The sequence below is a fragment of the Plectropomus leopardus genome, chromosome 2 (assembly GCF_026936395.1).
Source record: "Plectropomus leopardus strain MGB_pleo_1.0 chromosome 2, ASM2693639v1, whole genome shotgun sequence".
In the NCBI taxonomy this organism is placed as follows: domain Eukaryota; kingdom Metazoa; phylum Chordata; class Actinopteri; order Perciformes; family Serranidae; genus Plectropomus; species Plectropomus leopardus.
In genome coordinates, this window is record NC_142177.1 from 11,303,015 (window position 1) to 11,330,444 (window position 27,430).

Consider the following 27,430-nt stretch of genomic DNA (forward strand, 5'->3'; position numbering starts at 1 on the left):
TACTGCAGAGCTCATTTTCTGCAGTGATCCAAAATCCAATGGAAAAATCCCATAGGCTTTTTGACAAGGAAGCCAGGGTGACGTTAGCTCCCGGGTTGGCCTACAGAAAAACATCTTCCCTGGGGCACTCTATGTAGACTGTTTGAAAGATTTTGTCTCAGTGTTGAAACTACACAACAAACAGCACATTAACTAATTCAATTGATGTGTAGGTATAAAACAGGACTGACAGCACAGCAAGACTTAAAACTGGACCATATGTACTGAAATTCAAAGTCTAGTGATAAAAACACAATATCACACTTGTATGTGTAGGCTAAGAACAGGAAAGTTATCAAATTTTCCACTTAGCCAAGAGCACGTCATATGAGCAGCACAAAACCACAGAAGCAGTTGAACTCGTCCCCCTTACTAAACCGAGAAAGCCCCCGAGGACACCCACAGCACTCTCATGCAGACCAAGTTAAAAACTTTCTGTTTTATTCTCCGTGCTTTGCAGTGTCACAACAGCTCACTTGTTTTCTGTTTTGTTTGAAACCTTACATCATCAGATCCACGTTAACACCTACCCACATCAACCTTAATGCTGAAGTAATTTGAGTACAGACTGAATATGAGAGTGTGCTGTTGTCTGTTATCTGTTTCCCGAGTGACTTTTCATCCATTGTAATTCAATGTTGTAAACTTACAAGAGGGGGCATGAAACGAGTTTTACTTTCACTTTTCAGCCTGTATTACCTCATCGACAGTGATATAATTTCGCAAAACAAAACCAAACAAGATTAAAAATGTGACAAGGTACGTTTTAAGGTATGTTAAAAGTATATTTTACAGTTTCCTCTAACACTGCGCATCACCTGTGACCCCATAATAAACAAATAAACCCTGGGATTTCCCCACCATGTGAACCCTCGTGACTAAATGTCATTTCATACTGTTCAGTTGCTGTACTGTCACTGGACTGTATACCTTTGTTTGAAAGGAGACGGCGTGGTGAGCGCAGAGTTTCCCTGATTTTGTTTCTTCTCTTTTACAGTTAAACCTACGATAAAGTACAAAGAAATAACTTATCATTCAAGTTAAACATCAACAGAAGAGACAAATGTCACCTCAAAATAACAGTGCTGTGTGCCGAGAGAAGCTGACAATCAATAATGTCATCAATCACTGAATGAATATACTCAAAGTAAACCTAGAAATCAAGTCACATGAAACCCTCTGAATGATCAACCAATGTTGGAAAAAGACAGCAGATGTCTCGAGCCTTCAACACAGACATAAGAAACACAGACATACACAGATGGACAGATATAGTGTCAGTCTGGTTAAATGAATCATTTATGGTTCTTGATATTCTGCGGAACATTTTCTGTGGGACAAAGACGTACTTAGAAAAACACTCTAGCAGCTGACTTGGCATTCATTTGACTTTATCCTGATGGCCCATCACTGTGGCAGCCTATTAGAAATACAATAACACTAAGGGCATTAATGAGGTTTGTATTGAGCTGCTGTACTCTGTCGCCAGCAAAAAAAAAAAAACACACACACACACACACACACACACACACACACTCACACTCACACTGAGTAAAAATCCATCAGTGGCATTTCCTCCATCTTCTATCTGTGCATCTTATCTCTAAATTGAGATTCACATTTTATTGATTGTCTTCAGCTGCTTCCTCTTCACACAGCATGGGCTGCAGCTGGTCCTTGAAAAAAGATCCGGTACGTTGTCCAGAACTGTTCGTGAGTGGCAGCTAAAATTAGGTGCTTGACAGAAAGAGTGTGTGGGATTTGTGATTTAAGATGATGCACTTTTGTCACAGTGTAGAGGGTCTGGCCAACCTGGGATCCAGAGCTGCTGCAGGATTCACTGCTCCCAAACTACAGGATAAAACAAATACAAACAGTCATCATCATGTGTTTCATGTTCGTGTGTGGAGACGTGAGTTTCGACAGAGGAAGGAAGCTGGTCTCAACTAACCTCTCAATGATGGTGTTGTTACACTGTAGTTCTCTCACCAACATCTCCATTTCCTCCTTCAAATGATGCATCCTACAACGAGAGGAAGATGTGTTATCAGGGCAACAGGACAACCTTCTCTATCTTGCATGCACACACGTACACACAAAAACAAAGACACACACCTAGAGACCATCTGGTCCTTGTCCCTGGGTGTGATTCCGGGCGGTTGTTCGGTTTGCTTGGACTGCAAATTGAAAAGGATTGTGTCCAGAGCCTGAGGAGGGCAGATGAGACTTTAGGTCACTGAGATGCTACATTAGTGAAACCCTAAAAGGACCAAGGAAATAAGATTTCCAAATCTATAACTAAATAAATAAATAATCACATTACTTTTTCATCAGTGAGCATGTCTTTGTGCACACTGTTTTCTTAATTTGATCTGCTGCAGACACAGAACTTCAGCGCAGAAAAAGTGAAATGCTGACCTTATTTTGTTGCTGCTCACTCATCTCCAGGTCTGCCAACAAGCCTGTGGAGAAAGAGCTGAAGTCCTGCAGGCGGGTTTGCATCTCCAGTAAAACACTGCGAACACACAGAGGCAATGGAGAAAAAAAAAAGGTTAAATTAAAACGTTACTCAGAGTTTCCAAACGCCCCCGAACTCTCACCATTATTCAGTCTGATCTAATGGTGACACGCACATGGTGACATTTGTACTGAAGATAACTTCATGATGATGAATTTCAATTTCACAACTTTCAAAGACCTGAGGGCCATGTGGGAAGTTCTTCTATTTTAAGATTGAAATCTGCTATGGTCAATTTTAAGTTAGTAAAATGTGTTGATAATGATGATAATTTTATATTCAACCTTTTAAAACCAAAACAATGCTTGAACCTTGACCAAACTTTTGAAGTTCACATGTTCATCATAATAATCAAGGCTTCAGATACCAAGTTCACACAGCTGCCTTGGACATTTGGTGGGAACGGAACATAAAAACTTTCGAGTTAGAACCATTTGTTTCCTTGTCACTACACACATTCAAACCTGAAAACTGTCCTGCAAAACTGTTCTCATTAGATTTTAAAAGGAGACTTTCTTTCCATGTAAATCAGTTAAATAAATCAGTCAAATAGCTTCTACAAATACATAAACACTGGAGTAAAGAAAGTGTTTAGAAGAGTTGATTACAACCCATTTGGAAATCTCAGAAAAGCCAACAAAATAAATATCCCTTCCTTTTTCAATTTACATCAGGTGGCACCAACCATATCACTATGCAAAATTAAAATTCCAAATCTGAAGTGTAATACAAATTGATTATCTCAACATTACTTGCTAAACAAGTGTAACATGAAGATAACTAGTGCAGACTACTAATTTAATCTGTTTGAGAGAGACCGCTGAATAGCAATGTCCTACTGTCCTTTGTTTTAATCTTCCTAATGTAAGCTTCCATCATCTCATCTGTGTGCGTGGCTGTCAACCCAAAATGATCTTCTTGTAAACAGTCATAGTGTTTAGGATCACACAGCTGAAGTGACTCTGCTGTATGTTTGGAGTTTTAAAAAAAAAGTGACTTGAGAGCATTCTCTGACCTGCTCCAAGTCCGCGTTGAGGCCAGCAGCTCTTTGTATCTCTGCAAGCAGTCCTCTCTAAGAAGAGATTTCACTCGCTTAATGTGGGACGACAGGTGGATTCTGGGAACGAAGAGCGACAGGCAGCTTACAGGAGAGCTCAGAAACAGGCTGTGAGGGCGGAACAGCATCTGTGTGGACACATACTCACTTCTCAAACTTGTGGATTTGCTCGTCATTGTATGCCAACTCTGTGGTGGAAGTAAGATAAGAGGAAGGTGATTTCAAAAAGAGTAGTAAAAATCCAGTATATACAAACAACAAAACATACATACTGCCAGTTAGTCTATCTTTACGATAATGCTGATGGATTGCCGTAATCTTCTGCAGCAGCATCTCCATCTTCTGACAGCTGTGGAGGCAAAAGATCAGAGTTCAAACACCACAGACCCACGAGGCCACCCTGAAGCTTGGAATAATCCCTGCCTGCCTGGAGTACCTCTTGTCATTGGCCAGCGTCTCCGCTAGCTTGGCCTGTTCAATCTGCAGATGTTCCAGTCGGTTCTGAAACTCCCGGATTCCTGCAGCGTATATGGGCAGATGCTCACGGACCTGCAGAGACAGCAGCCACAGACTCTGATACCTGAATCAAAAAATCATAAATCTGACACAAAAATGAGTGGCTCACAGTCCATAATGTTGCACTTTTGTCTATTCTAGTGTCTATGCTGACATAACCCTTTCATGTCGCCAGCTGCAGGGCAGGTAAAACAAGCTGATATAGAGAAATTAACCAGCCTGGTTTTCAGCCTTACACCTCTTCCTAACATTTAGCAAGCGAGCAAACTCTGAGGGATGATGCAAAAAAAAAACTGATCAGAGACACTATGAGTAACAACAACATTCAGGGAGGTGTGAAAAGCATCGCCAAATAAGACACGGCTAGCAGTTTTTCAAACAAGTGACAAGTGGCTTAGCCTGTTCACTGAAATGCAGCAGGTTAGGACATTTTCACTGGGAAAAATGGAAACAATCTATTGTGTGCTTGACTGCTTGTTTGCGTCCATTTAAGAGGAGGAGGTGCAAGTTTGCCAATAAACACACTGCAATTACCACTTATCACCATAGGTGCCAGCAAAGAGAGCGAAACAGAGATCTGTTTGAAGACTGAAAACTTCAACTAAAAATACAGAAAAGACAGAACTCCTAGAGCAGCCTGGTTGCGTAAAATATAATATTTTGCGATGTGGTGGGTTTGAATCCTGCGTATTGTTATTGTCAAACCTTACTTTTTAGGACAGACTAAAATGTGTTAGTTATAAAAGCTGGCTAGACTTTTTGGGGGCAAAATTTTATACCAGTTTATGTTTCAACATCTCACATCCTACAAGTTTGGCTTAGTTCGGGAATAGGGGTTAGGCAGAAAAAAAGTTTATATTTTTCAAAGTAAGGCATTCATAGAAGTAACATTTTTGTATGGGTACTACAAAAAAAGACCCAGTCCTACTTTCAATAGTAAGGTAATTTATCAGATTTCAGCAGAGTTGATACCTGCCGATAGACGGCCATCAAAACAGGTTGCCAAAGTTTGAAACGCCTTTTCATGCCATCCCTTCTTTCATCACACTTCTTTGTATTATTGAAGGAATATTGGCATAAAAATATGGGGAAAAAAGCCACATTCCCTACACAATTTCCACCAGCCTCATCAGTCAGACTGTGATACTTCTTCCTAACACCACTCACCAGATGCAGCTTCTGTCTGCTATCAGCTGAAACTTGGTTTTCCGAAGCATAAAGGCCTCTAAGAAAAATAAAGATGCAACAGATGGAGGAAGATGGAGGAAGATGTTGTAGGTTAAATTATGATGATGTAAAAGCTGCATTTGGTCAACATTCATCAACAAATTACATCTTTCAGAATCCATAACATACACTGATAGCAGCTAAGATCATACAGTGAGCAATCCAAACCTACAGCACACCAACAATAGCAAATTCAACCTAAAAAAGCAAGTGCAGCTCCACTTGCCATACTGCTATGTATGATAATACATACAGACATATTTGCACATTTTAGCATCTCAAGTTTGAGATCACAGAATTCCTTTATTATGTTCAAATTGTGTGCAGATAAAACTCACAGTGTGTGAGTCCTGTGTTCTAAGTTGAGGCAAGACTGCAGTCTAATGGTGATCATCGTGATATTGTGCATCGCTTCTTCGCACTCCCTGCGCAGCTTCATCCTGAGAAACAATAACGGTGTGAGAGAGGAGAAAAAAAATGCACGAGTTTGAAAACGATCGTTAGCTTAAGTCAGTAAATAACCTTGGCGGTAGATCACTCAGTCAAGCAAAAGAAATAAGCTTTGTTTGAGTATGTGTGTGTCTCACATGTAGCTGTAGTATCCTTGCAACAGCAGCTCTCGGTGTGTGTGCAGCAACTGTACTATCCTCACATACTGGTGGACCACTCCCACCATGACCTGCAGACAATAGGGGGTTACAGGAGATAATAAATATGGGCTGGGTGCTTAGAAGACATTAAATTCAAATCAAAAATGAACATAACATCAGGCATGGGTGGCAAAGAAAATCAGCTGAGCAGCAGTACCTTGGAGAAGTTGTAGTCTGCCATAACATCGAACCTGGATGGGATGACAGGAGTCTCTGCTACAAAGGAGAGAAAAAACACACATCCCAAACATACATGGTTTATGGAAGCAGCATGTACATATGTGTGTGCACCTGTGCATTATTAATTGTAATGACACATTATTTTTTGTATATCATTGTACCAGATCTGGGATTAGAATTCACGTAAATATTCTTAAACAGAATTGGTAAAAAAAACAGTTCATTCACAAAGATACTCGTGTTGTTTGAGTAGGTGTGATGCTGGAATACACCAACATCAAAACTCATTCATATCTCCCCAGGGGAAAATATGACAGAATAAAGAAGAGGAAAGCTTTAGACTTCACAGAAACATATCAAACATGAGCGTGTCTTTGATTGTCTTACGTTCTCTATAGGGCAGGCTGGTATTTGCTTCAGGCTCGAAGCTGAGCAGAATGAGGGGCCGGGTAGGTGAAGTACGCGGGAGGTTGACCACCTTCATGTTGCCCTCCAAAGGGAGGTCGTGACCCAGGTACAGAAGATGTTGCAGCTGAACTGCCATACCAGTCTGAGACGCCACCTCCTCAAAGAACACTGACACCCTGAGAGGATTGAGGGAAGAGACAGAGCATGTTTGGCTGCTAGACACCTTTTTTTTAAATTTCAGGTCTGATTCTGCATCTTGATTACATTTTTAGATAAAGTTTAGTGCTCTTGGTCACTGCTTTAGCTGTAATACTGCACAAGTTTACTGAAGCGTCCATTATGCCCTGTACAGATGTGGCTTGTTGTTTGCATTAATGTTTATGGAGAAATTGAAAGTGTGTACACATTTTCATTGTGCAGCAATGCATGGGAAAAACCCAGTAACCATTGGTAATTAGTTACAAAATTACAGATCGCATCTGTACAATCTGTAGTTTGAGCAACAGCCATAAAGCCAGCGAAAATCCTTCCAGATTTGAGGAGATGACCTGGGAGATCTAGGCGCAGGCAAAACACGGTAGGGTAGTTTAACACAGGTTATTAACACACACTGTTATGACACAAAGCTGGTTGAAAATCTGCAAAGTATCCCTTTAAGGTTGCAGTGAAGTCTGTTTAAGTTTTCACAAGGCTGCATAAACAATTAGACACAATCCTGTTTACAATCCGAAATAAGTTGTAGAATTGTTATTTCTTTACCCATACAAAACTAATTCCTAAATCACAATTAGAAACAGCCATGAATCTGTGCACATCACATCATATGCTTGTGTTTTTTCGAGTGTTGTACCCATAATCTTCGGCTTGTTGATGGAATCATCAACCGATGAGTCATGTTATCAATTACTACGATAACGTTTGATCAAATAACAACATCCCATTGGCACTACCTCCTTTACACGGATTCACTTTTTTCTAAAACCCCACCACTTCTCTTGTGATATGCATAATGTAAACAAAAACCCCAAATGAAAAGGGAGAGTACATTCAAAGGTCAGGAAAATACAACTTGTGTAGTAACTTCTTCTGGCACCAATTACACCATTACTATTAAAAATCCAAGTTGAGACAAATATGGATAACATTTAGCAGGTTAAAACTCTTTTAGACTACTTTTAGAAAAAAAAATAACATGGCATGAGCAACTTGTGGGATCCTTGCCATCTTTCCTTTGGATTTTACTGACTCTTAAGGTCTGTCACATCTGCAGGACAGAATAGAAATCTAGTCTGACAATTAGCAATAAATGCTTTTTATTTCAATCTGTTTAAACAGCCCTGTAATTTGTAGTCTGCTTTATTTGTGTTTGATCAGAATAATGTGTGTGGAAAATATGCCTTTGCAGACTTACGTGTTGTAGTGGTGAATGTAGATGCAATGTGCCATGGCCTGCTGCAGAGAGAAGAGGTGAACTGGCTGCCTCTGCAGTATGTCTGTGGTGGCTGTGAAGAACTGGTCAAAACCCCAACACCTCTCCTGGTCAGCCTCCAGTATACCTGCTAGTACTGGAACCAGCTGCACCATCAGACCCCTTCAGACAGAGAGGGCAGAATGGGAGAGAACAGGTGGAGATATTCAAGAAAAACTCAGCATCACGTCACATGTTCTAATCAAAGAGTCACAGAGGTGCATGTTCAAATTATCTTCATCAGGTGACATACTGTGAAAGTTGGCAGTTGTGAGGGAGGTGGTAGCTCCACTCTATAGGCCCGTCCTCCACTCGCTGTATCCCAGCTATTGCCCCCATGGGCTTCTCCGTTGTTATTTTGTACCTACACAATAAAACACACAAGTCAGGCTGATGGATCATTGATGGGTGTTCATTTTCTGCCAGACACTCCCAGATTTCTGAAGAAATTACATGCAGAAAAACATTTCTCCTTAGCTGCATTAAATACGCTTTTAAACAAGGAAAATGGCTAGTAGGGATCGAGCTTAAGACAAAGAATTTGAGACCCAACTTAACATCATTTTGTATACTGTAAATATGTTTTAAAAAAATATTGAAACTGGTATAATTACTTAATCATCTATGGTTTACGGCGTGTGAAACTCAATGTTGACATCAGAAAAGTGTGGGCTGTGATCTACTTTCTCACACCTGATGCTTTAACTTACATGGTGAGCTTGTTCCTGCGGGGTCCCCCGTACGGTGTGAAGGGAAGACTCCCGGTGGCAGCATGGTAAAATGTCACACCAATACTCCACAGGTCTACACTCACGCCATAGGATTTTTGATGAGGCTTACGCAGCACAGCACGCTCATACATGTCTGGGTGCTACACACACACACACACACACACACACACACACACACACACACACACACACATATATATATAGACATGCTCACAGTGAGAAATGAGGACACAAACAAGTCTGCAGGGGTGATATACAGTCATCGCACCTTCAAACGCTGACAGCAGTTGAGATTATCATCTAATCTTGAGTACTGTCTAAGTATCTAGTGAAATCAGTGTTTTGCCCTAACATGTTTTCTTTCCACAGAAGTCTGTCTTTTTCTCAGAAAAGATCATGAGACTCAGTGGCATGCAAGAATGTAACAGTGAAGTTGCTTTGATGAATAGTCCAGCACCCCATCTGTCCACTAGAGGGCCACGCAGTCTTGATAACACAAGTTGCCTCAAGATATCAACATTTAGGTCGCACAGGTGGGCAGCACAATATATCTTTTTTAAAAATGGTCAGCTCAATGAAATCTTATGTAATAAACATCTTGCAAAAATGGCAATATTGCACTCATTTTTTGAGTTAGTAGAAAGACTATCATTAGAAAATTTCACTTTAAAATGTAGCTCTTATTCTCTTTTTTATTGGTGCCTAGGCTTGGGCTGTATCTATTTTTCACACCTTAATACCTTCCTGACATTTTCCCTGCTATACGGTATATGACCGAATTAGTGTGCTGCAGCCCTACTCCTTAGGACCTGTCTCACAGTCATTTCAACACGATCACTAACACTAGTAACACACGATGATTTTCACTTAAGCTTGAAGTAGAATGACATAAAATCAAACCAGAAATTACATAGAGCACATAGAATTTCAAAACACAGTTTAGAGAGGAAGCTATTCTTATGGGGAAATTGGGCTTTTATAGCAGTAAACATAATATGATTTAATGTGGAAAAACACTGGTTATAGACTGTAAGCAATAACTGCAGCATAAAAGAAAGCAACTGAATTATCAGGATATACTATATACACTATAATATACACTATATTGATTGCACCATTGACTGTAAAAATGAGTACTTTAAAGAAATGTATTACATATATTAGTACAGAGGTGTTCTTTTCTCAAGAACAAGCAAATATTACAGCCGTGAAATGCAATGCTGTTTCTGCTTGAGAACTTTACCTGGAGGAAAGCTGACCTGATAGACAATGTTACCAAATGTGCAATAATCGTATCACTGTCCATCTATGGGATGCATTGAGCATACATTTTATTGATGCAATATTATTTTAACACTTTCTTTTATCTGATGTCTTTACTTTATTTATCCAGGGCATTAGGTGAGCACTGATGCACTTTCTTAGCAATATCCCCATTAAGTGAGGCAGTAAAACCATTTTCTGTTCATAATGTCACCTTGTGTTCTGTTAAGGTAGCAGTAAAGGAAAATAAATGTGAAAGGTTATGTTAAGAGTGCCTCCAAGCTAACCTGTAATAAAAATGATGAATGAGAACACTGTGCACACCACATGGTGGAGACAAATCTCCAAGAGACAACTGCTGACAACAACAAAGACGTTTGTGAAAATGTCATTTCCACCACAGTTTCCTGTGGGTATCTCTTATGTTGTTTACTACTTGACAAGGTGGATTATGTTTTGAGACCCATTTCTTGTTTGGCTTGTAGAATGTATTAAGAAATACTGTCAAATTTCAACAAAATTTTGAGAAAAGTAAATATTCTAAATTTCCTGTATTTCTTGATCTGAAACATACAGGCCGGCCAATTTCCGCCTCCAGAGATTTTCATGCATTTCCATTTTTCCCTGTTTATCTAATAAACTGAAATCAATCTTTACTACATTCTGTAGATATTATATTTGTTATGTTTGGATGACTCAGAAAAAAATGTGTTTAGGGGATTGTGCAGCCTAGGTAACAGCAACAAAACACAGGCTTAAGTTTATTCGTGGGACTGTTATCTTACCAGATACTCTTCAGTTCCATAGATGGACACAAACTTCTCATCATCCTCAAGCTCTCTCGCTGCTCCAAAGTCTGTCAGCTTATAAACAGACCTGCCGTCCTCCCCAACCTGCCGCATGATGTTGCCTGGCTTTATGTCCCGGTGTACCACTCCATTTTCCCGCAGGTGGTTCATCCCCTGCACTGAAGAGAGGAAAGAGGGAATACTTCAGTTTAGGTTTATGAAATTATTGGGAAATACCAAGATATATATATATATATATATATATATATATATATATACCCACCTACACACTGCAAGACTGTGAGGAACTCAGTTTCAGGCAGGCCAAAGGCGTTTTCTGGCTCCTCCAGGACGCTGAGCAGACTTCCTCCTGAGCAATACTCCATCACCAGCACCTTCTGTTTAGACGGCAGCTAAGGAGAGACATTAGGAGGTGAGCTGCAACTCCTTCAACATCGTAAACATAAAAATATATATTCTGAAAACTGTCTCAAAAATACCATAATAAATACTAGAGAGCTGCTAATATACCTTAGAAAGGTAAGTGACTGAAGGTATGAGTATATATGTACTAAGGGTCCCGTATTGTACTAAATCAGATTGTCATTTTTTTTATTATAAAGTACTTAAATGTGCTATATAAATACTAAGTATCAAAATGCTCAGTCTACAGGGAAACGCACAGTGTGTATTCAGAAACTGTTACTTTAAACAATCCGTCAGGTTTACTGTGAAGTTGTGATGTCACACATATGATATATAGAGGTGGAAGCTGCTGCTACAGCGCCATTGCATTCATCCATCAGCTGCAATGATGATGCAAAGATGCCAAGAGCACAGATGTGGAAGACCAGAAAACAGAGACCAGTCAGAGCAGGAGCAGGACCAGTCAAGAGTGGGCTTCTTAAAAAGACAGGTGCTAAAATAGACCGTTGCAGAAAGATGATGAATAGAGATCTATTGAGGCAGACAATAACAGAAAAATAAAGTGATTTTTGAACATGAAAGCATGTCAACATGTTCTAATAGGAACCCAAAATAAAAGTATGAACCAGAAAATTTGCAAAATATGGGACCTTTAAAACTATGTTGTCCCAATGTCTAACAATGTAAAACAAGGTGTGCAAATGCTCTCCTGACCATGTCCAAAATTAATATGGATTACGGCTGTTTTCCCTTGTCCTCATCTTTCCTCCTCTCACCATCGCCTTACCTCTTCCACAGCGTACAGCCTGACAATATTGCTGTGGTTGAGCTTCCTCAGCATCTCAAACTCTCTCATCTGGACCTCATGAGGACGGTTGTAGCTCAGCATGTTAAATACCTTGACAGCTACTAGCTCACCCAACCTCTGCACAGAAACACACATGGAAACACACACACACACACACACATATTTAAATCAGCAGATCATGACAGTGTCATGAAAGAACTGAATTTCAAAGATGGCCTACAGCTATATTGCAACCACAACCTTTTCTTATCACACTTCCTGGTGTCGCTTTTAAGCCAGTAAGTAGGCTGTAACGTGACATAATGACACCAGTGGTGTGAATAAGATGCTAAGGGGAAAAAAGAAAAACCTGAAAGTGTGCTATTATGATGACAGGATTCATCCACACTGTGGCTACCTTGTTGCGTGCCTTATAGACACTAGCAGTAGCCCCTTGACCGAGGACATCTTGTAAAGACCACAGGTAGTTTGTTGTACTGGCAGTAATCCCTGACATGCTGGAGGGAAGAGACAGAGACAATAATTGGACAGAGAAATAGAGAAACGTTAACAGAGACCGGGGATAGACAAAAGCCCTTAGTCTTGTCAAATTTAACAGAATACACAGAACAAAGCAGCCGCTTAATAGCTGTAATATAAATGGGGTATTATAACAATACATGTAACTACAGTACAAACACATTACTATTAAATCCCTTGCGTTATATAGGCCTAGGTGTTCCCACAGACATATATACATACGTACTTATATATGTCTGACTTCATCCACGTGGTTGATTAGCTGCGTATGTTCTGGTGACTTTTATTTAGCATTAACTTAGCGTAAATTTACCTGTCAGTCAGCTCGTTGACTGTGCACTTAAATGACACAACAATTCGCTAGTAACTTTTTAACTGGTTTTTATGATGGTTACCAGCTAACGAGCTCATTAAGTTATTTGGCGAGTCCATTAAAGTAGCTGTAGTAGTTTTCGTGTTAGCTTACCTGTACTGCTGCAGCTAGCTTAATCTGAGCTCGGTGGATTAAACTCCTGACAGCTGTGCCTCCAGCAGGTCTGCAGGATACAGCGACACAGCTGTATTTCTCGTGAAAAAAACGTGGTCAAAATAAACGTCAATCTTGTCAGTTACCGCCCAGACTTTTCCGTAGCTTTACAGTAAACCCGACTTGCTTGAAAGCATAATACGCCTACGTGTGAAACCTCTTCCGTAGTGAGAAACAGCTGCATACTTTCTGAGGAGGTAACTTACAGGGGAAACCTGCTGATAATGAGCAGAAAAACAGTTTCCTTATGGCGGCAGCTTGCAGCAGTGGATTGCGGTAACAGATTTAGGAAGTGTGGACTTCACACGGCTGGCGGAATAGTTAGAAATGATTGCGGAAATGACAGCGAAGTGCAAACTTGACAGTTTTTGTCTCTGTCTGAACTTCCGCCTGTGTTACAGTAACTGAGAGAGCACACTGAGCAGGATGGCACATCTCACGGTCCTACATCAAACTACGAAGCGAGGGAAAAAGTCAGGGAATATTTTTCTGTCTCTAGTTCTGACTGGAGAGAAGTTTTAGCTCGGAAAAGAGGAGCCCGAGGAAGCAGAGCCACATGCAGGGCCCTTGAGGGTCCACAGACCCATGTTGGCTGTCTCCATCAGTGCATGAACATGGACATGAGTCATTTATGATTGGGTTTTTTGAGCATTTCATTGATGTGTCTGAGCATGTAAGCGCCACAATCCATCTATGAGAAACCTAAATATGTTACACTGTAAAATTTGACCAGTTGATTTTGCTTATAAAAATCTAGGAAACCAAGTGCCATGAAAAAAATTAAGTAAATAAAAATGTAAATCTTAATTTCTGTTTACTTTATGTACAATTGTTACGTTTACTTAAATCTAGTTATATTTACTTAGTTTTGTAAAGTTTTAGGAATTTTGAAAAGTTTTAGGGACTAAAGTTAACTAAGTATACTGTACTATATATCTGTATTCTGTTGGTTGAATACCAGTCAATCATATTTGTAAATTCATTGATTCTTTTTTATTTCATTTAATTATTGGATTATTATTAAATTATTTTATATTATATTACTAATATTATAAATACTAGTTTGTTAATATTATTATATTATGTATTATTATTTATTCATTCTATATTCATTCATTCATTCATTCTTAATTTTGTTAAGTTGTTGCAACATAAAAATGACAAGTTTAATTAATTTAATCTGTCTAAATTTTAGCAATGTCAAAAGACCACATTTACTGTTTGAATACCAATCACTCATTTTTGTATTTTCTTAAGCATGTTAACAAAACAGAACTTGCAGATCTCCTAACTTAATCACTGTCAAAATCCACCTTTTCATGATCAAATTAAGTCAGACTAACACTTAGAAAGAAGGTAAGGTAATTTCACTTTTTAGGTTGCAACAACTTCACAAAAACAAGTTAATGCAGCTACATTTCAAGTAAACTTAATACTATGATATAAAGTAAACATAAACTAAGATTTGTAGTTACTTTTTCTTTTTCAGGGATGATTCAAGACCCAATAATTTAAGTGAGATCAATTTCATCAGATTTTACAGTGTAGCAGAGACCAGGATGTATGCATGGAATGTAAATAACCTGATTTCTCTGTCATCATGTAAACATAATGGAGTATGATCATAACTGGAAAAAGCCACCAAAACAGGTTATGCTTGTAGGTCTGCACGTAACTGCGCTCCATGTTAAAAGGAAAGTACAGCAGAATTGCCATTGTAATGACAGTCAGCAAATTCTTCCTCGGAAGATACATGTGAGGGCATCAGGTCCTGACCTTTGGGAATTCAGTTAATCCAAGTGCCCACATGTTAGAGATATTTAACCAGAATGAATGTGGTTACATAGACACGAATAACCTATTTATGAGGCTTATCCTTGTTCTAATCATATTTTGGACATGGTGTTTTCATGAGCATGGAGAAATTGGGTATTCACATTCTGTGTGTACACCCCAGTTTCTTTCAGAGTACTCTAATTATTATCAGTCAAATTTATCCACTACCTCAAAGTGTCTGTGATTTGATGTTTTTTTTAAAGATACAGATTTAAAATCTGCATACCTCACTGTGTGCAGCACTTTGGAATCTTGCAGGCATATTTAAGAGTCACTGGGGCAATACAAGAATTTCATTTTCTGAATTACAATGGGTAATATGATAATGTAGATTAATATTATTTATTATTCATATGGTTTAGTATATGAATAACTGCACTGCAGACACTGTGTTTAGTTTGTGTCTACCTGTTAGTCTGCGTGTCACAGCTTTCTTGCCTGACAGGCTCCGCATGTACAAGTAAATGGGACCTACAACCAGTTCAGTCAAAACAATTCATGTTACTCAACCTAATGGGTAGAGTATAATAGTGGGCGCTTTTTAAAAAAAATAATAATTCAGGTCTTCAGGGTTGTCTTTTTTTAAAGTCCCAGACTGGATTTAAGACGTAACATTTTTAACAAAAAAAACCCAACACATTATAAGCTGGAGGTGTGCGGTTACAAAGAAATGAGTAATTAAAAGGCAAGTAGAGTCTACTGAAAGATACTAGAGTTGCATCATGGGAAATGTAGGATCGATTGCTATGGGGGCTTGACATGCACTTGGTAATATGTTTTTAGGTTGTAACCTTTAGCTGCTGTCTGGGTAGAGTGACCTAGATTAATTAGAAGCGTTATTTATTGGCATTACTTTTGAAAACAAGTTTAGTAAAGCAATATTTTTGTGTTTTGGGAAATGTACTGGTGCAGAAGCACATCTGGGACAAAATCAATAAAATAAAGCTTTGAGCTGTTATCAGTGTTTGTTTGGTTTTTTTTTAAATCTCTCAACAATAAAATACAACACACCTTCTTTATAGCATCCACCTTCTGTCCACACTACAACTCAAAAGCTCACAAACACAATGAAGTGCCAACAAGAACTGTCCATCTCTAGAAATGCGATAGTCCGAGGAGCACGCGAATGCAGCATTATTTGGGGAAAAAAAAGTTGGATAATCATTGCTTCGGCTGCTGCAGTTGTTTTTTTTTTTTTTTTTTTAAATCAGTCTATGGTGAGTCTCCCAAATTTATGGAGTGTAATACTTAACCGGTGGAGTACCCCTTTAACCTCAGTTTGGTTTGAGGCGTTTCTTGTCTACACAGCTTAAACAAGATTTGTTTCCAATGAGCCATGGAAACATTTTTTGCCTTTTATGCCATCGAAACCCTTCAGTTTGTGCTTCAGTGGTTTATTTTTAGTCTCTTACATCATGCTTCATAATTACTGTAAATATCTGGAGCTGACACAGATTTGTAATGTATTCTATCATTATTTTTAAAAAATATTGTCATGGCTGTTTTCTGAAATTAAATTATATTTTTTAATCACTAGAAATGTCAACAAGTTCAAGACTCTTTATAGCAAGCAATGTTTATTAAAAAACAGATCTACTACAAGAACTACACATAGAATTATATAAGGCCTATTTGATTAAACTACTATTGCTATTACTGTACAATATTGTACCAAAAAAGAGTGTACCTCTGTAATGTACAACATTGTATATACAAAGTACATCTGAACACAGGATTCTCCAGTAATACAGAGACAACTATAAATAGATTTGACATTACAGTCCTTCTTTTTTTTTTAGTTCTGCTGTTTTCAAATGGTCACAAAAATGCATATTCAACAATATTCAATTCCGACAAATCATCCCCACACAGTTAGTCCACACGCAAGCCAAGTTGTTCAAGTGCACGATGATTGATTTGAGATCAAAGAGGGTCCCAGCTCCCCTTAAAACGGCACAGCCGGGACAAAAACACACCAACCAACCACATGCATGTCTGTATGTGTGAGTGTGTGCGTTGATAAGTTCATTTTCTCACCGCACACACGGTCACAGTCCCTCCAGTTGTCATGATGAGGTAAGAGCAACACAAATACACCAGGTAATACACGAACAGTATACAGAGATAAAAAATAAACAAGTATAATTCATTACCTGGTAGAGAGCATACAGGAATGCAGTATGTGCTGTATTTTTGGGAGAAGGGCTGATAGAAGGGAATATTAGGAGACCAAAGTAAAATTAGTTCAATACTGTATTATTCAGTTTACCCTGAATGGTATGTGTCTACTTTAGAAGTCAGTGTTCACATATTATTCACATATTCCTCATCAGATCTAATTTTAGGTACATTTTAGCAAATATTGTATATATATATATATATAAAAAGTTTGGGATTTTCTCGTCCTCTTGTCACGTAAAGCTGGTCCGCCGTTGGGCTTGTTACAGCAGCGACTGAAGACATTTCATGTATCCCTGCAGGCTTTTTATCTGGTCACATGTACACAGTGCATATTTAATCAGCACTAAGGCTGCTGGTACAGTCGCTGTTAAGGTGGCGTCCCTTTATGATGGGTCCAGAGGGTGAGGAGCATACATACTAGACATCCACGCATGCTCACACAGGCGCACACACACCCAGACAGCTACACAGTTCAACATTTTACCATTACTGAGCATTAATAAACAACTGGGAACAAAATAACAAAAGCAAACTTTGCTTAAGAACGCATCGGATGAGGTGGTTGGTTGTGCTTCTATCTAAACACACGCCTCAGCTCCATGCTTCCAGTTATCATGATTATTAAACATACATACACACCATTAGAATAATATAACCCTTTTTTTTACTGTTAAGTCTGAAGTATATAGTTAAAGGAGCAAGCTGTAACTTTGAAGACGTCCTGTGGCTGGTACTGCGATATATATAAACCAGCTCGCCATAGTGGCTGCTGTCTATGGCCCCAGCATGCAAGGAAAACCTGAAAGGCGATTAGCTGCCACAAAACACCACCACACACACATTTGGAGAGAATGTGTGTGTTTGTGTGTCCAACATTACCTATAAAAATGCTGGGTTTCAGTGGTCCCCTACACACAAAACAGAGCTGCAGGAGGGAAGCAGCATAATGCCTCAAACTACCAGCTGTCATTATCCGTATTGCTATTTAGAATTACTGTTGGCCGTGATTTTTTGGAGTAAACTGCTCCTGCTATGCTCCGGTTGTGGTACTAGTACTGAACAGTAATTGAAAAAAAAAATCACCAACATATCAAACACTGGAGGAAGAGATAGAATAAAGCTCTCGATCACATGACTTACACTGATATTTGGCCCAGTTTTCTGTCCTTTCATCGTCTAAAAAGTCCACCTTTAACTCCGGTCTTCTGAAGCAGCGAGTCAGTGTGTGTTTTCTACGCCGAGTGAGAGCTTAGTATTTCACAGTCTATTCTCAGGAATCAAATGCTCCCTTCCAGTCCGCTAGTCGTGGGTCATTAAAAAAAGAAGAAGAAAAAAAAACTGTCATGTCTACTTTACAAAATCAAACAGTGCTTTTTTTTTTTTTGTTCCTCACTTAGATCTGTGTGTAAAGGCAAGTAACACTCCTGCACGCCCACTCAAACACAATTTCAAACATCACAAACTAGTGTATGTAAGCTGTAGGTCAGTAGGAGTCCTGTTCCCTTGTAAAAATAAAATAAAATCCAGTGATGCCTGGGATCTCTGTGGTGGCAAAAGTCTTTCTATGGTGTTCACTAATCTACGGCGCCCTCTGATAGTTGACCTGTCGAAAGCAAAGCTGCCAGGAGAGGGCTTCTGACACTCTAAAAGGAACATGGCGTCTTAAGAACTCGCCTGGATACCGAGAAGTGAATGCTACACATGAGTAGTGGGTTAGGGTTACAAACGAGGTGCCTTCTGCACCTGGTAGAAGAGCTGTGAGAGTTTGTGAGAGTACGGTGGGTCAGAGTGAGAAGTCCTAAGCCGGGCAGGATTTGTCGTTAGACTGGGGTGGAGGTGGAGGTGGAGGGGTGTGAGGGAGAGAGTGTGTGTGGCCTGAAAGTGGAGGAGGAGGCGTCGGGGGCACAGTAGAGGTCGGGGAACCCATGGCCGGACTGCCAGCTCCGCTCTTTGGGAACACCACCGGCTTGGGCCGTGTCGCCGGGGGACGCAGCTCTCTGAAGGAAGGTACAGATGAGGAGAGGGAGGAAGAGGAGAGAGAGGGGGACGTGGCGGAGGGCAGAGGGCTCCGCGGCTGGGTCTTGGCCGGGCGGAAGGAGGAGGGCACGTCGCTGGCGGAGGAGGCGCTGCGCTGAAGTGGGTGGGCGTGTGAGGAGCCGCCCTCGTTGTCCCGTAACAGACGGGAGTGGAGTGGACTGGAGGGCTCCGAGGCTCCTCCTCCGCCGCCGCCGCCGCTCACGCCTTTCAGCTGCTCCAGTGTGTCCAGAACCACGTCCGGGGTGTGTGTATGTTTGGAAGTGCCCTGTCTCTCCAACTTACTGAGCTCACTCATCGCAGCCTCAATGTCCTGCAGCACGAGAGGCAGACAGAAAATATTATCACGTGTGTACAAATATCCAAATATCAGATGGGGATGTAAGTGATCCAACGTGGAGTCATACCTGCGAGCTGTGCTCCACCTGGCCGATGACCTCAGGGTCCAGTGGTCTGTGGTTGCTGAAGCTCTTAGAGCGCCCTGCTGTGGTTGTCTTGCGTAACTGTGGACTCTCCACCTAAATATTCATAATGCCCTCTATTAAATACTCATCAAATTAAACAAAATAATTCATTCACGTTACTGTAAAATCTGACAAGTTGATCTTCTGGGAAACCAATTGCATTGAAAAAGTCAATATAACTATAAATATGAATTTATGTTGACAACCAACAGAATACAGATTTATAGCACAATATTCTTAGTTTACTGAAGCTGCTAAAATTTCAACTGATTGAATTAAAACAAATTTTTAAGGTGCAAAAACTTCATAAAATTAAGTGAATGTAACTAGATTTTAGATATAATGTAAACATAAAGTAAGACTGATAGTTATATTTTTCAGTTTCCTTTTTCAGTTTTTTTAAATCAACTTGTCAGATTTTAAAATGTACACTTATTTGTTGAAGATGTTACCTTGGTCTTGAGAGAGGAGTGGCGGGTGACTGAGTTGAGGATGCTGTGAGCGCTGACGGGTCGTTTGTCTCCAGTTTCTTTCACCAGTGCTCCACCAACAGGAAGAGAAGCTGTTCTCACCCCTCCTCCTACTCCTCCCCCACCTCCTCCCCCACTGGCTCCTGGACTCGTGCTGTCGCTCTCTGAGCTCCTGAACGTTCTTCTGATGCTCCCGGACTCTGGACGTTTCCTCAGCCTGAATGAGACAAATAATAGAAAACAATATCTTTATTGTCCAACCGAGTGGAAAATTGTTTTTTTGATCGTCAAACACAAGAAATAATAACAGGAAAAGCAAATGAGCAGTTAGTAAAACATGCATTTTGACAAAATCATTAAAACTTGTTAAAGGACTGACTGCACTTGAGATAAAGGACTTTTATAGATTATTTTTTAGACTTTTCAGCTTTATTGGATAGGAAAGGCCTGTTAGAGTGAAAGGGCGGAGAGGACATAGCCTTTGTACGTGGGGTGCATGCTTTACCAGTTGAGCCACTAGGCACCTGGGATGAAGGAATTTGTAAATACATTTTTAGTTGTTAGAGGGACTAATAGTTCCTCATGAAAGAGAGGCACTGTGGAGGCTGCGGAGACAATAAGAGCTATCAGCCAGCATGCTCCTCGCTTTTTTTATTTTTCTTTATCTTTTCTGTCAAGAGTTGTGGTCAAGGGCTTTCACTAAGTTTCCTATTATAATAGAGTCACTGTGAGAACATTTCTTGAGAATGCAATCAGTAATTTCAAAGAGACTCATCTGGAAGTCCAGTTTCAACATGTTGGCCATAAAGTAAAACTGGCTCTGCTTTTAGTGCTTGTTTTGTGCAAAAAAGTAGTTATTTTGTCTGAATCACTTTCTATTATTTACTGTGTTGTTGGGATTTGGTTCAAGAGGTAAACCGACTCAGGGCAAAAAAAAGTCTAAAAACAACAACAAAAAAGTAATGAAGGAGCTAAAGCTGCAAATGAAAATCTACAAAATGCTGTAAATAGTCTGTATCTGCAAAAGAGACACACTTGTTCAGGTTGGCAAGGTAGATGTCTGCCACATGAGCTCCAGTAGGAGAGGCAGCGCTGCCTCGAGTAGACACTCTCTCCTCCAGCAGGTCCCTGCTGTCCACATCAGGCTTTGGACTTGCCCTGCCCCCATCAGACCTGAAACAATCAAGCAGAAGCTCATAAATCATTGCTGTTCCTCCATCTTGCCCAAAACTAGCAAAGGAGGAAGTGGCTCCATCACCAATAGGTAATTTCTGAAAAACAAAGCCATCTTTAGTATCACTTTGCCTCCAATGAGCTACTACTGCTGACTCAACACTAGTGGTGAAAACTAAATGAATAATAAACACTAGTAAGTATTTTCAAAAATGTGTTTTACCCAAAACAAAAGGGATAGCTACTACTAAAATCCATTATTTTCACAACTTGGGTATTATTCTATGACTGCTCATTTTCTAAACAACTTTTTACTCACCACGTCTGAAATACCCATTGTTGGTGCAGTAAGTGTGAGCTTCACACATTTTGTTGCTTTTCATGCAGAGTGCAAACGTTTCCTTCTAAATCCATCACCACAGATGTGTAAAAAAAGCACTAAAAGTTACCAAGGAAGCGGATCTGCTATGATATGGAGTTTCCTACATAGATCAACTTCCTTAGAGATGGGGATTTCCATTTGACTACTTTCCATGTTTTCTCTTGATGATGTTTTGGGCAGACGGTCAGAGTCTGCATTTCCCAAAACTCTACAACTGCAGCTATGAGTAAGATATCGTGATCGGTACTCACAACACACAAAAACATGAGAAATACTGTAATTCCTCATTTTGCAATTCTGTTCCTTATGCAGATATTTGATTGAGATGAGCAACTGGAACACATCTTACGTGTCTTGGACCACGATGTACTGGTGTGGCACCAGTCCATCCACTCCGTTATGTCGTCCCTCCCACCAGTCATCAGAGGCTCGCTGGTACAGAAGCAGAGACGCGCCCTTCTTGAACGACAGCTCCCGACTAGTGCGGCCGGAGTAGTCGAACCGAGCGATGGCTTCGAATGGGTCGGACTCTGAAACAGCCAAGGAGCCTGAGATTCAGAGGATGGTGGACAGACACAGGACGTGGACAGAGAAGCAGGGGGACAGCGACGAATGAGAATGAGAGAGAGAGAAAAAAAGAGGTGGAGGAGAAGGGAAGCAAGATTAGTGCATAGCAGGTTAGTGCTGCTGCTGTGTTTGGTGACTGCACAAATGTTAAAAATGCTGAGCATTAACAAAGCAGCATAATAAACAGGTTACTGGGAGAAGGATGGGCTGGTTTAAATGGTTAGAGCCATGGTAACTGGTGAGAGAAGCAAGATGAGAATTCATAAACTCGTGACAAGAGGAAACTGGCTTCATTAAATACAGAATATCAAGTATATGTACTGTGTGTACTCATTTGTGTGTGTGTGTGTGTGTGTGTGTGTGCGTGTGTGTAATACGCACCATCTTCACTGTTGTTGATGACGGAGACGGTGTCAGGCGCAGGCTCCTCCACTAGGGGGGGCTCACAGTGTGGACTGTCACTGAGGCGCACAGGCAGAGAGCAGATGAGGTTAGAGGATACAAGAGCAGAAGTCTCACATGTGTTAATGACTCACAGCCTGACTTCATATTTCTTTTTTAAATCGCATAAGCTCATACTGTATGCACCACGCCACTACTTAGTGTCATTAGATTATAACCCTGATGCAAACCTCTACACTCCTTGAAATAACAATTTTGTTCAAAATGTGCTGCCTGTCTCTGCTCAGATTTTAGACACTTTGAAAGTGAGTGAGGTTTTTTTTTTTTTTTTTAGAGTTTCTCTGGGACTGGTATTGACCAAATTTCTGTTATTGTGACATGCCTAACTGCATGAAATGTAGAACTATCAACACAAATAATGAAGTGTTTCTAATATTTTTTGAGTGTATTGATACCTGGTAAATGCTTTATTCGTTAATTTATTCATTTGGTATACTTAGAAGTTGTCAAGTACTGCAACACTGACATTTAGTTTGAAAACAATAATTTAAATACCCGTTATATATTTGTTTTACTTCCGAATTCCCAGAATTGATCACATGACATTAATGGCTGTTGAGGTGCAACAAAGCCCAGGCATGCCAGTGTGATAATATTTCCTCTCTACACGGCTCCTCCAGCCTGACTTAGAGTCTAAACAACTGCACCGACTGGCAGTAATCATAATAACTGGTGCCGAGGCTTGTCATTACAGTGAAATTGAAAGTTGGGCCCTGTGTGTGTTGTGGTGTGTGTGTGTGTGTGTGTGTGTGTGTGTGTGTGTGTGTGTGTGTGTGTGTGTGTGTGTGTGCGTGCGCGTGCATGCTGTGCTCTCCCAGGCTGATGTGGTCAGGCGGTACTTTAATCTCCTGTGTGATGGAGGGTAAGCTGATCCTCGTGGCCCCCTGGCCCTGAGCAGAGCAGACAAGCTGAGTCCCCCCAACACTCCACGGCAACCCCTAAATCAACCATCTGCCCCCCCCTTTCTGGGCCTCCTCATCATCTCCAAATCCCTCGAGTTAGATACCAACTAAACGAGACATCCCCTGCTGTCCCACCAGCCTTAGCAATTCCTTTTCTACATGACTTATATCAAACTCCCCTCCCCTCGCATTAACACTCTCACACTCTCACCAGAAGTCATCTCCAGCTCCAGGGATGGTGTAGATGGGGCCTGGCAGGTCCTGAGGTCCAGGGAAGATGGTGTCATGGTGGATGATGATGGTTTTAATGAGCTCATTGACGTGAGCCTGGCAGGAGACTTGATCGTGGCCCTCGGGGACAGACATCAGGGTGGGGCCGAAGCAGATGGCCAGGTTGTAAGGGTCCATCATGTTCTCCTCGCTGTACTGGGACAGGCTGGGTGGAAGGGAAAGCAGAGTTGTTCATAGGGCATTACCTAATCCTTATTCCTAACGTAAAAAAAACTGACTGTGCAAACAAACAACCATGACATGTCATTTATAGCAAGCCTCCAAGCTCTACAAGTGAATAAGCTGTGGGTGTATATCTGTATGTCGGACTGCATGAGGTCCACCAGTAAACCAAGCCTGCATCGCTTCATTTGTGCCCTGTGGAGATGGAGCTCAGGTGGTGTGCTTCGGTGAGTGAGAAGAAGCAGGAGCACCGGGAGTGACCGTAAATCACTAAAGGAAAAGAAGAAGCTCTCCTTCTGTCTCCTCTTGGTTTACTTAGGAGTCTCACATTTCAGGTCTCCCACATCCCTTTTCTTTGTCTTTCACTCCCCTCTTCTAACCTCCCCTCACTGGAAGGCTCCGTCAAGGTTTTTTAGGGATGGACTGGATGGTGTGGAATGTGTGTCTCGACATGTGTGTGTATAAAATCAAGCTTGCACTAAACAAAGTGTGCATGCACAGATTATTTTGTGAGATTGCTCTGAGGTAAACTACCTCCTATAACAGCTATTGGAACCCACAACTCACTTTTTTAAGTCATCTTTACTAAAGCTTCTTCAGATTCTCTTGTATTGAGCTGTGCTTTTTGGTCAAGGCTGTCCTCATCTTTTCACAGAGCTCAGGTTTGTGGCTGTTCTAATCCCATTCAGAATCTGCATGTGATATCCATACAAATAAACTTGACCTAAAGTCGAAAAACTGCCTCATTCCTCAAGGAGGGAAGTTCTTGGAGTAATGATGCGGAAATATTCTTTGCACTTTGACTTTTAATTAGGATCTGTACTTGACTTCCCACAGAAGGTTAAAGGATGTTTAGATTTGGTGTGAGAGAAGGCCAAATCAAGGCCTTTTAACCACATTGTGGTTTATGAAACTATCAAGTGTGCACTAGAAAATGTTAGTGGATTGCGAAAGCATACGGATGCTCCTTAAACTGTTTGAAAGGCTCTTTTATAAGAGCGACACAAGTGATCATTGTTTTTATTCAAAGTTCATGGTGATTGAAAACTGAAAGATCTTTTTCTTCCTTTTATGGATATTTGAAAGTGACTGACTTTAAAGGTTGGTATCTTATGACACATATTAGTATTTATTTGAAAGGCTTAGAAGTATGGCTGTAAAGTACTGCCTACATTCTTTTTCAGCCTATGACATGTTTATAGTATACTAGGGTTGCATCTTATTAGGAAAACATAGGATAATGTTCAGTATCATGATAAGGATATTAATTGCAATAAAGAAACAAACCTTTCTGCTAATTTCAGTATACTTCTAAAATACAACACATTGCTTGTTGAATGAAAAAAAAAGATCATTTCCAACATTTTATTGAACATTTTGTCCATTGAACTGAACACAAAAGGCACCAATAAAAAAATAATTATAGGTACATTTTAAAGTGAAGTTTTCTTCAATTATCTAAAAATCTAAATCAGTGTGATATTGAAGTCATTTGTGGCCAGTTTATAGCAAAAGTTGATATCGCGATGATTTTTTTTAAAAAAAAGAAAAACAATATGTTGTGAAGCCCTGCAATATAAAGCGGTAACAGATGTTGATGTATGCTCAGCTGTTTGTATTTATCTTGTTACAACACTGGAAAGCAAACCTGATGAAGATTGAGGCAAAATGCGTTGCTCATACAACTGCATGTGATTTTATCAACATGACCTTTTGAAGAAGCCTCTCATCGTGCGAAAAATGACTTTTGTTAAAGTTAATTTCATGGCTTGTTTCCTCATGTTGACTTATTTCAGTGATTGTTCTTGAGACCACAGCTTTTGATGTTTAGCTGCTATCATGTTACTTCCACGTGCCTCGTCTGTGAGCTTCATCTGTTAACTCGGAAACTACAACAGCAACAAAACATCTGGCCTCCTTTGAACATTACGCCTCAGGGCTGAGGATATACTGAAACTCAAAAACATGATGTGGTGATTGTCACTCCTGTTTTACTCTGCACGGTGTGTAGTTGCTTTCATAAATGTGAATTACTTCTCTGCTTTTTAAAAAACAACACATAACTTACAATGCAGTCATAGCAACTAACCAAGAAAAAAAACTGTCTTATTCCACTAACTATCTTTAACCATTTTATACAATTTGTTTACTTCTCCCATTGTTTACTTTAGTTTCTTGGTGTGTGTGTGTGTGTGTGTGTGTGTGTGTGTGTGCGTGCGTGTGCTTGTGTGTGTGTGTGTGTGTCTGCCCTGCTACTCACTGGTTGAGGAAGGCGAACAGATATCTCATAATGATGAGGGTTTTGTTCGGCAGAGACTGCAGAACTTTTTTAATGTGGACTGCCCGCTCTTGAAGGCTCTCCATCGCTGGAAAATAACACCACCACGACACCCAGGAGATTACTCACACAATCGAGCACATAAATAAACACTTACAAAAACAGAAAAACGGATGAGAGACTCACAGACGCAGGATATGAGGTCATGGAAGACTTCCTTCGGGAAGAGGGCGTGGTCCAGTCCTCTAAAATAGAGCTTTAGGACGCCAGCGATGGAATCCATGTCGTGGTCATTCTCGTCCCCTGCCAGCGGGTCCTCACCTATACCAGGACAACGAGACAGAGAGAAGAGGGAGAGAGAGACAGAGAGAGAGATAATAAAGCAGTGGACAGACTCAGTTTGTTTAAAATGCTCAGGTTTCCTGCTGAATGATAGTCTCACCTCTCTCAAAAGCATTCTTGATGTCATTGACCTCCACCTGAGAGCCTGACACTCTGAAGATGCCCTCATGCTGCAGACCTACACACACACACACACACACACACACACACACACACACACACACACACACACACACACACACAGGTGTTAAAATGAAAACCATTCTGGGGATTTTGCGTGTTTTGCTGTTTCACACTATGCAGTTCTGGTATCATTCCCAGTTTAAGTTTATCCAGAACCAATCGCACTTTGACTCAACAATGCGACCAATCAGCGCACCGGAAAAGCTGATGCTAAACCTATCACTTCACTGGCGGATTTCACTCACCATGGCGACTGATGAAGCGGATGCAGCTCTCGACCATCAGAGGAATGGCCTCACCAGACTCCTAAAATAAGGGGAGAGGAATTAACTCCTGACAGAGGAACACAAGACAGGAGGCCGGTGAGGAAATCAAACACTTCTTGTCAGGAGGATTTCCGTACACAAGTCTGCACACGCACATGCATCGGTGCACACGTTTATGTGTGTGTTTGGGGGGAAGAGGGAGGGCGCAGTACCCAGCTGTTGCTAGGAGACGGCGCTTTTTCCCTTTTCCTTTGTTAGTTTGGGGTTTCCAGAAACCTCTGGGAGGTACTGTTGTGGAAGGTATTTTGGCTGA

General features: G+C 40.6%; 2 protein-coding genes across 6 annotated transcripts in view; both read right to left on the reverse strand.

Annotated features, from left to right (window-relative positions):
- Positions 1-709: 709 nt before the first annotated feature.
- ikbke (inhibitor of nuclear factor kappa B kinase subunit epsilon) lies at positions 710-13,503 on the reverse strand. Of its 2 annotated transcripts, XM_042500877.2 has the most exons (21): positions 13,065-13,498; positions 12,477-12,576; positions 12,059-12,196; positions 11,129-11,258; positions 10,843-11,024; positions 8,774-8,934; positions 8,317-8,427; positions 8,007-8,186; positions 6,575-6,771; positions 6,165-6,223; positions 5,945-6,036; positions 5,696-5,797; positions 5,298-5,355; positions 4,051-4,163; positions 3,887-3,963; positions 3,763-3,802; positions 3,573-3,674; positions 2,458-2,554; positions 2,155-2,246; positions 1,991-2,062; positions 710-1,890 (listed from the first exon to the last, which is right to left on the reverse strand). In XM_042500877.2, exons 2-21 carry the CDS (start codon positions 12,573-12,575, stop codon positions 1,827-1,829), a joined length of 2,166 nt encoding a protein of 721 aa, XP_042356811.1. In that variant the 5' UTR covers position 12,576; positions 13,065-13,498; the 3' UTR covers positions 710-1,826. The 2 variants fall into 2 exon arrangements, with proteins under 2 accessions (XP_042356811.1, XP_042356803.1); XM_042500869.2 differs by having other exon boundaries at positions 3,763-3,963; positions 13,065-13,503.
- Positions 13,504-16,520: 3,017 nt separating this feature from the next.
- Positions 16,521-27,430, reverse strand: part of srgap2 (SLIT-ROBO Rho GTPase activating protein 2) — a 69,737-nt gene continuing 58,827 nt past the window's right edge. For 3 of the 4 annotated variants that reach the window (XM_042500896.2, XM_088085115.1, XM_088085123.1), the window contains 11 exons: positions 27,097-27,157; positions 26,769-26,846; positions 26,513-26,647; positions 26,309-26,414; positions 23,807-24,031; positions 22,613-22,692; positions 22,014-22,212; positions 21,145-21,282; positions 20,092-20,326; positions 19,583-19,693; positions 16,521-19,488 (listed from right to left, as the gene is read on the reverse strand). In XM_042500896.2, coding sequence (XP_042356830.2) covers positions 18,940-19,488; positions 19,583-19,693; positions 20,092-20,326; positions 21,145-21,282; positions 22,014-22,212; positions 22,613-22,692; positions 23,807-24,031; positions 26,309-26,414; positions 26,513-26,647; positions 26,769-26,846; positions 27,097-27,157 — 1,917 coding nt within the window. In that variant the 3' untranslated portion in view covers positions 16,521-18,939. The remainder of the gene's footprint in view (positions 19,489-19,582; positions 19,694-20,091; positions 20,327-21,144; positions 21,283-22,013; positions 22,213-22,612; positions 22,693-23,806; positions 24,032-26,308; positions 26,415-26,512; positions 26,648-26,768; positions 26,847-27,096; positions 27,158-27,430) is intronic. The other variant, XM_088085118.1, reaches the window with a different exon arrangement.

Coding starts and splice junctions, on each gene's coding strand:
- ikbke (XM_042500869.2), bottom strand. CDS start 12,575: ATGTCAGGGATTACTGCCAGTACAACAAACTACCTGTGGTCTTTACAA. Junction 6,037..6,164: donor CAGACTACAACTTCTCCAAG/GTACTGCTGCTC, acceptor TATTGTCTGCAG/GTCATGGTGGGAGTGGTCCA. Junction 3,675..3,762: donor CAAATCCACAAGTTTGAGAA/GTGAGTATGTGT, acceptor CTTCGTTCCCAG/AATCCACCTGTCGTCCCACA.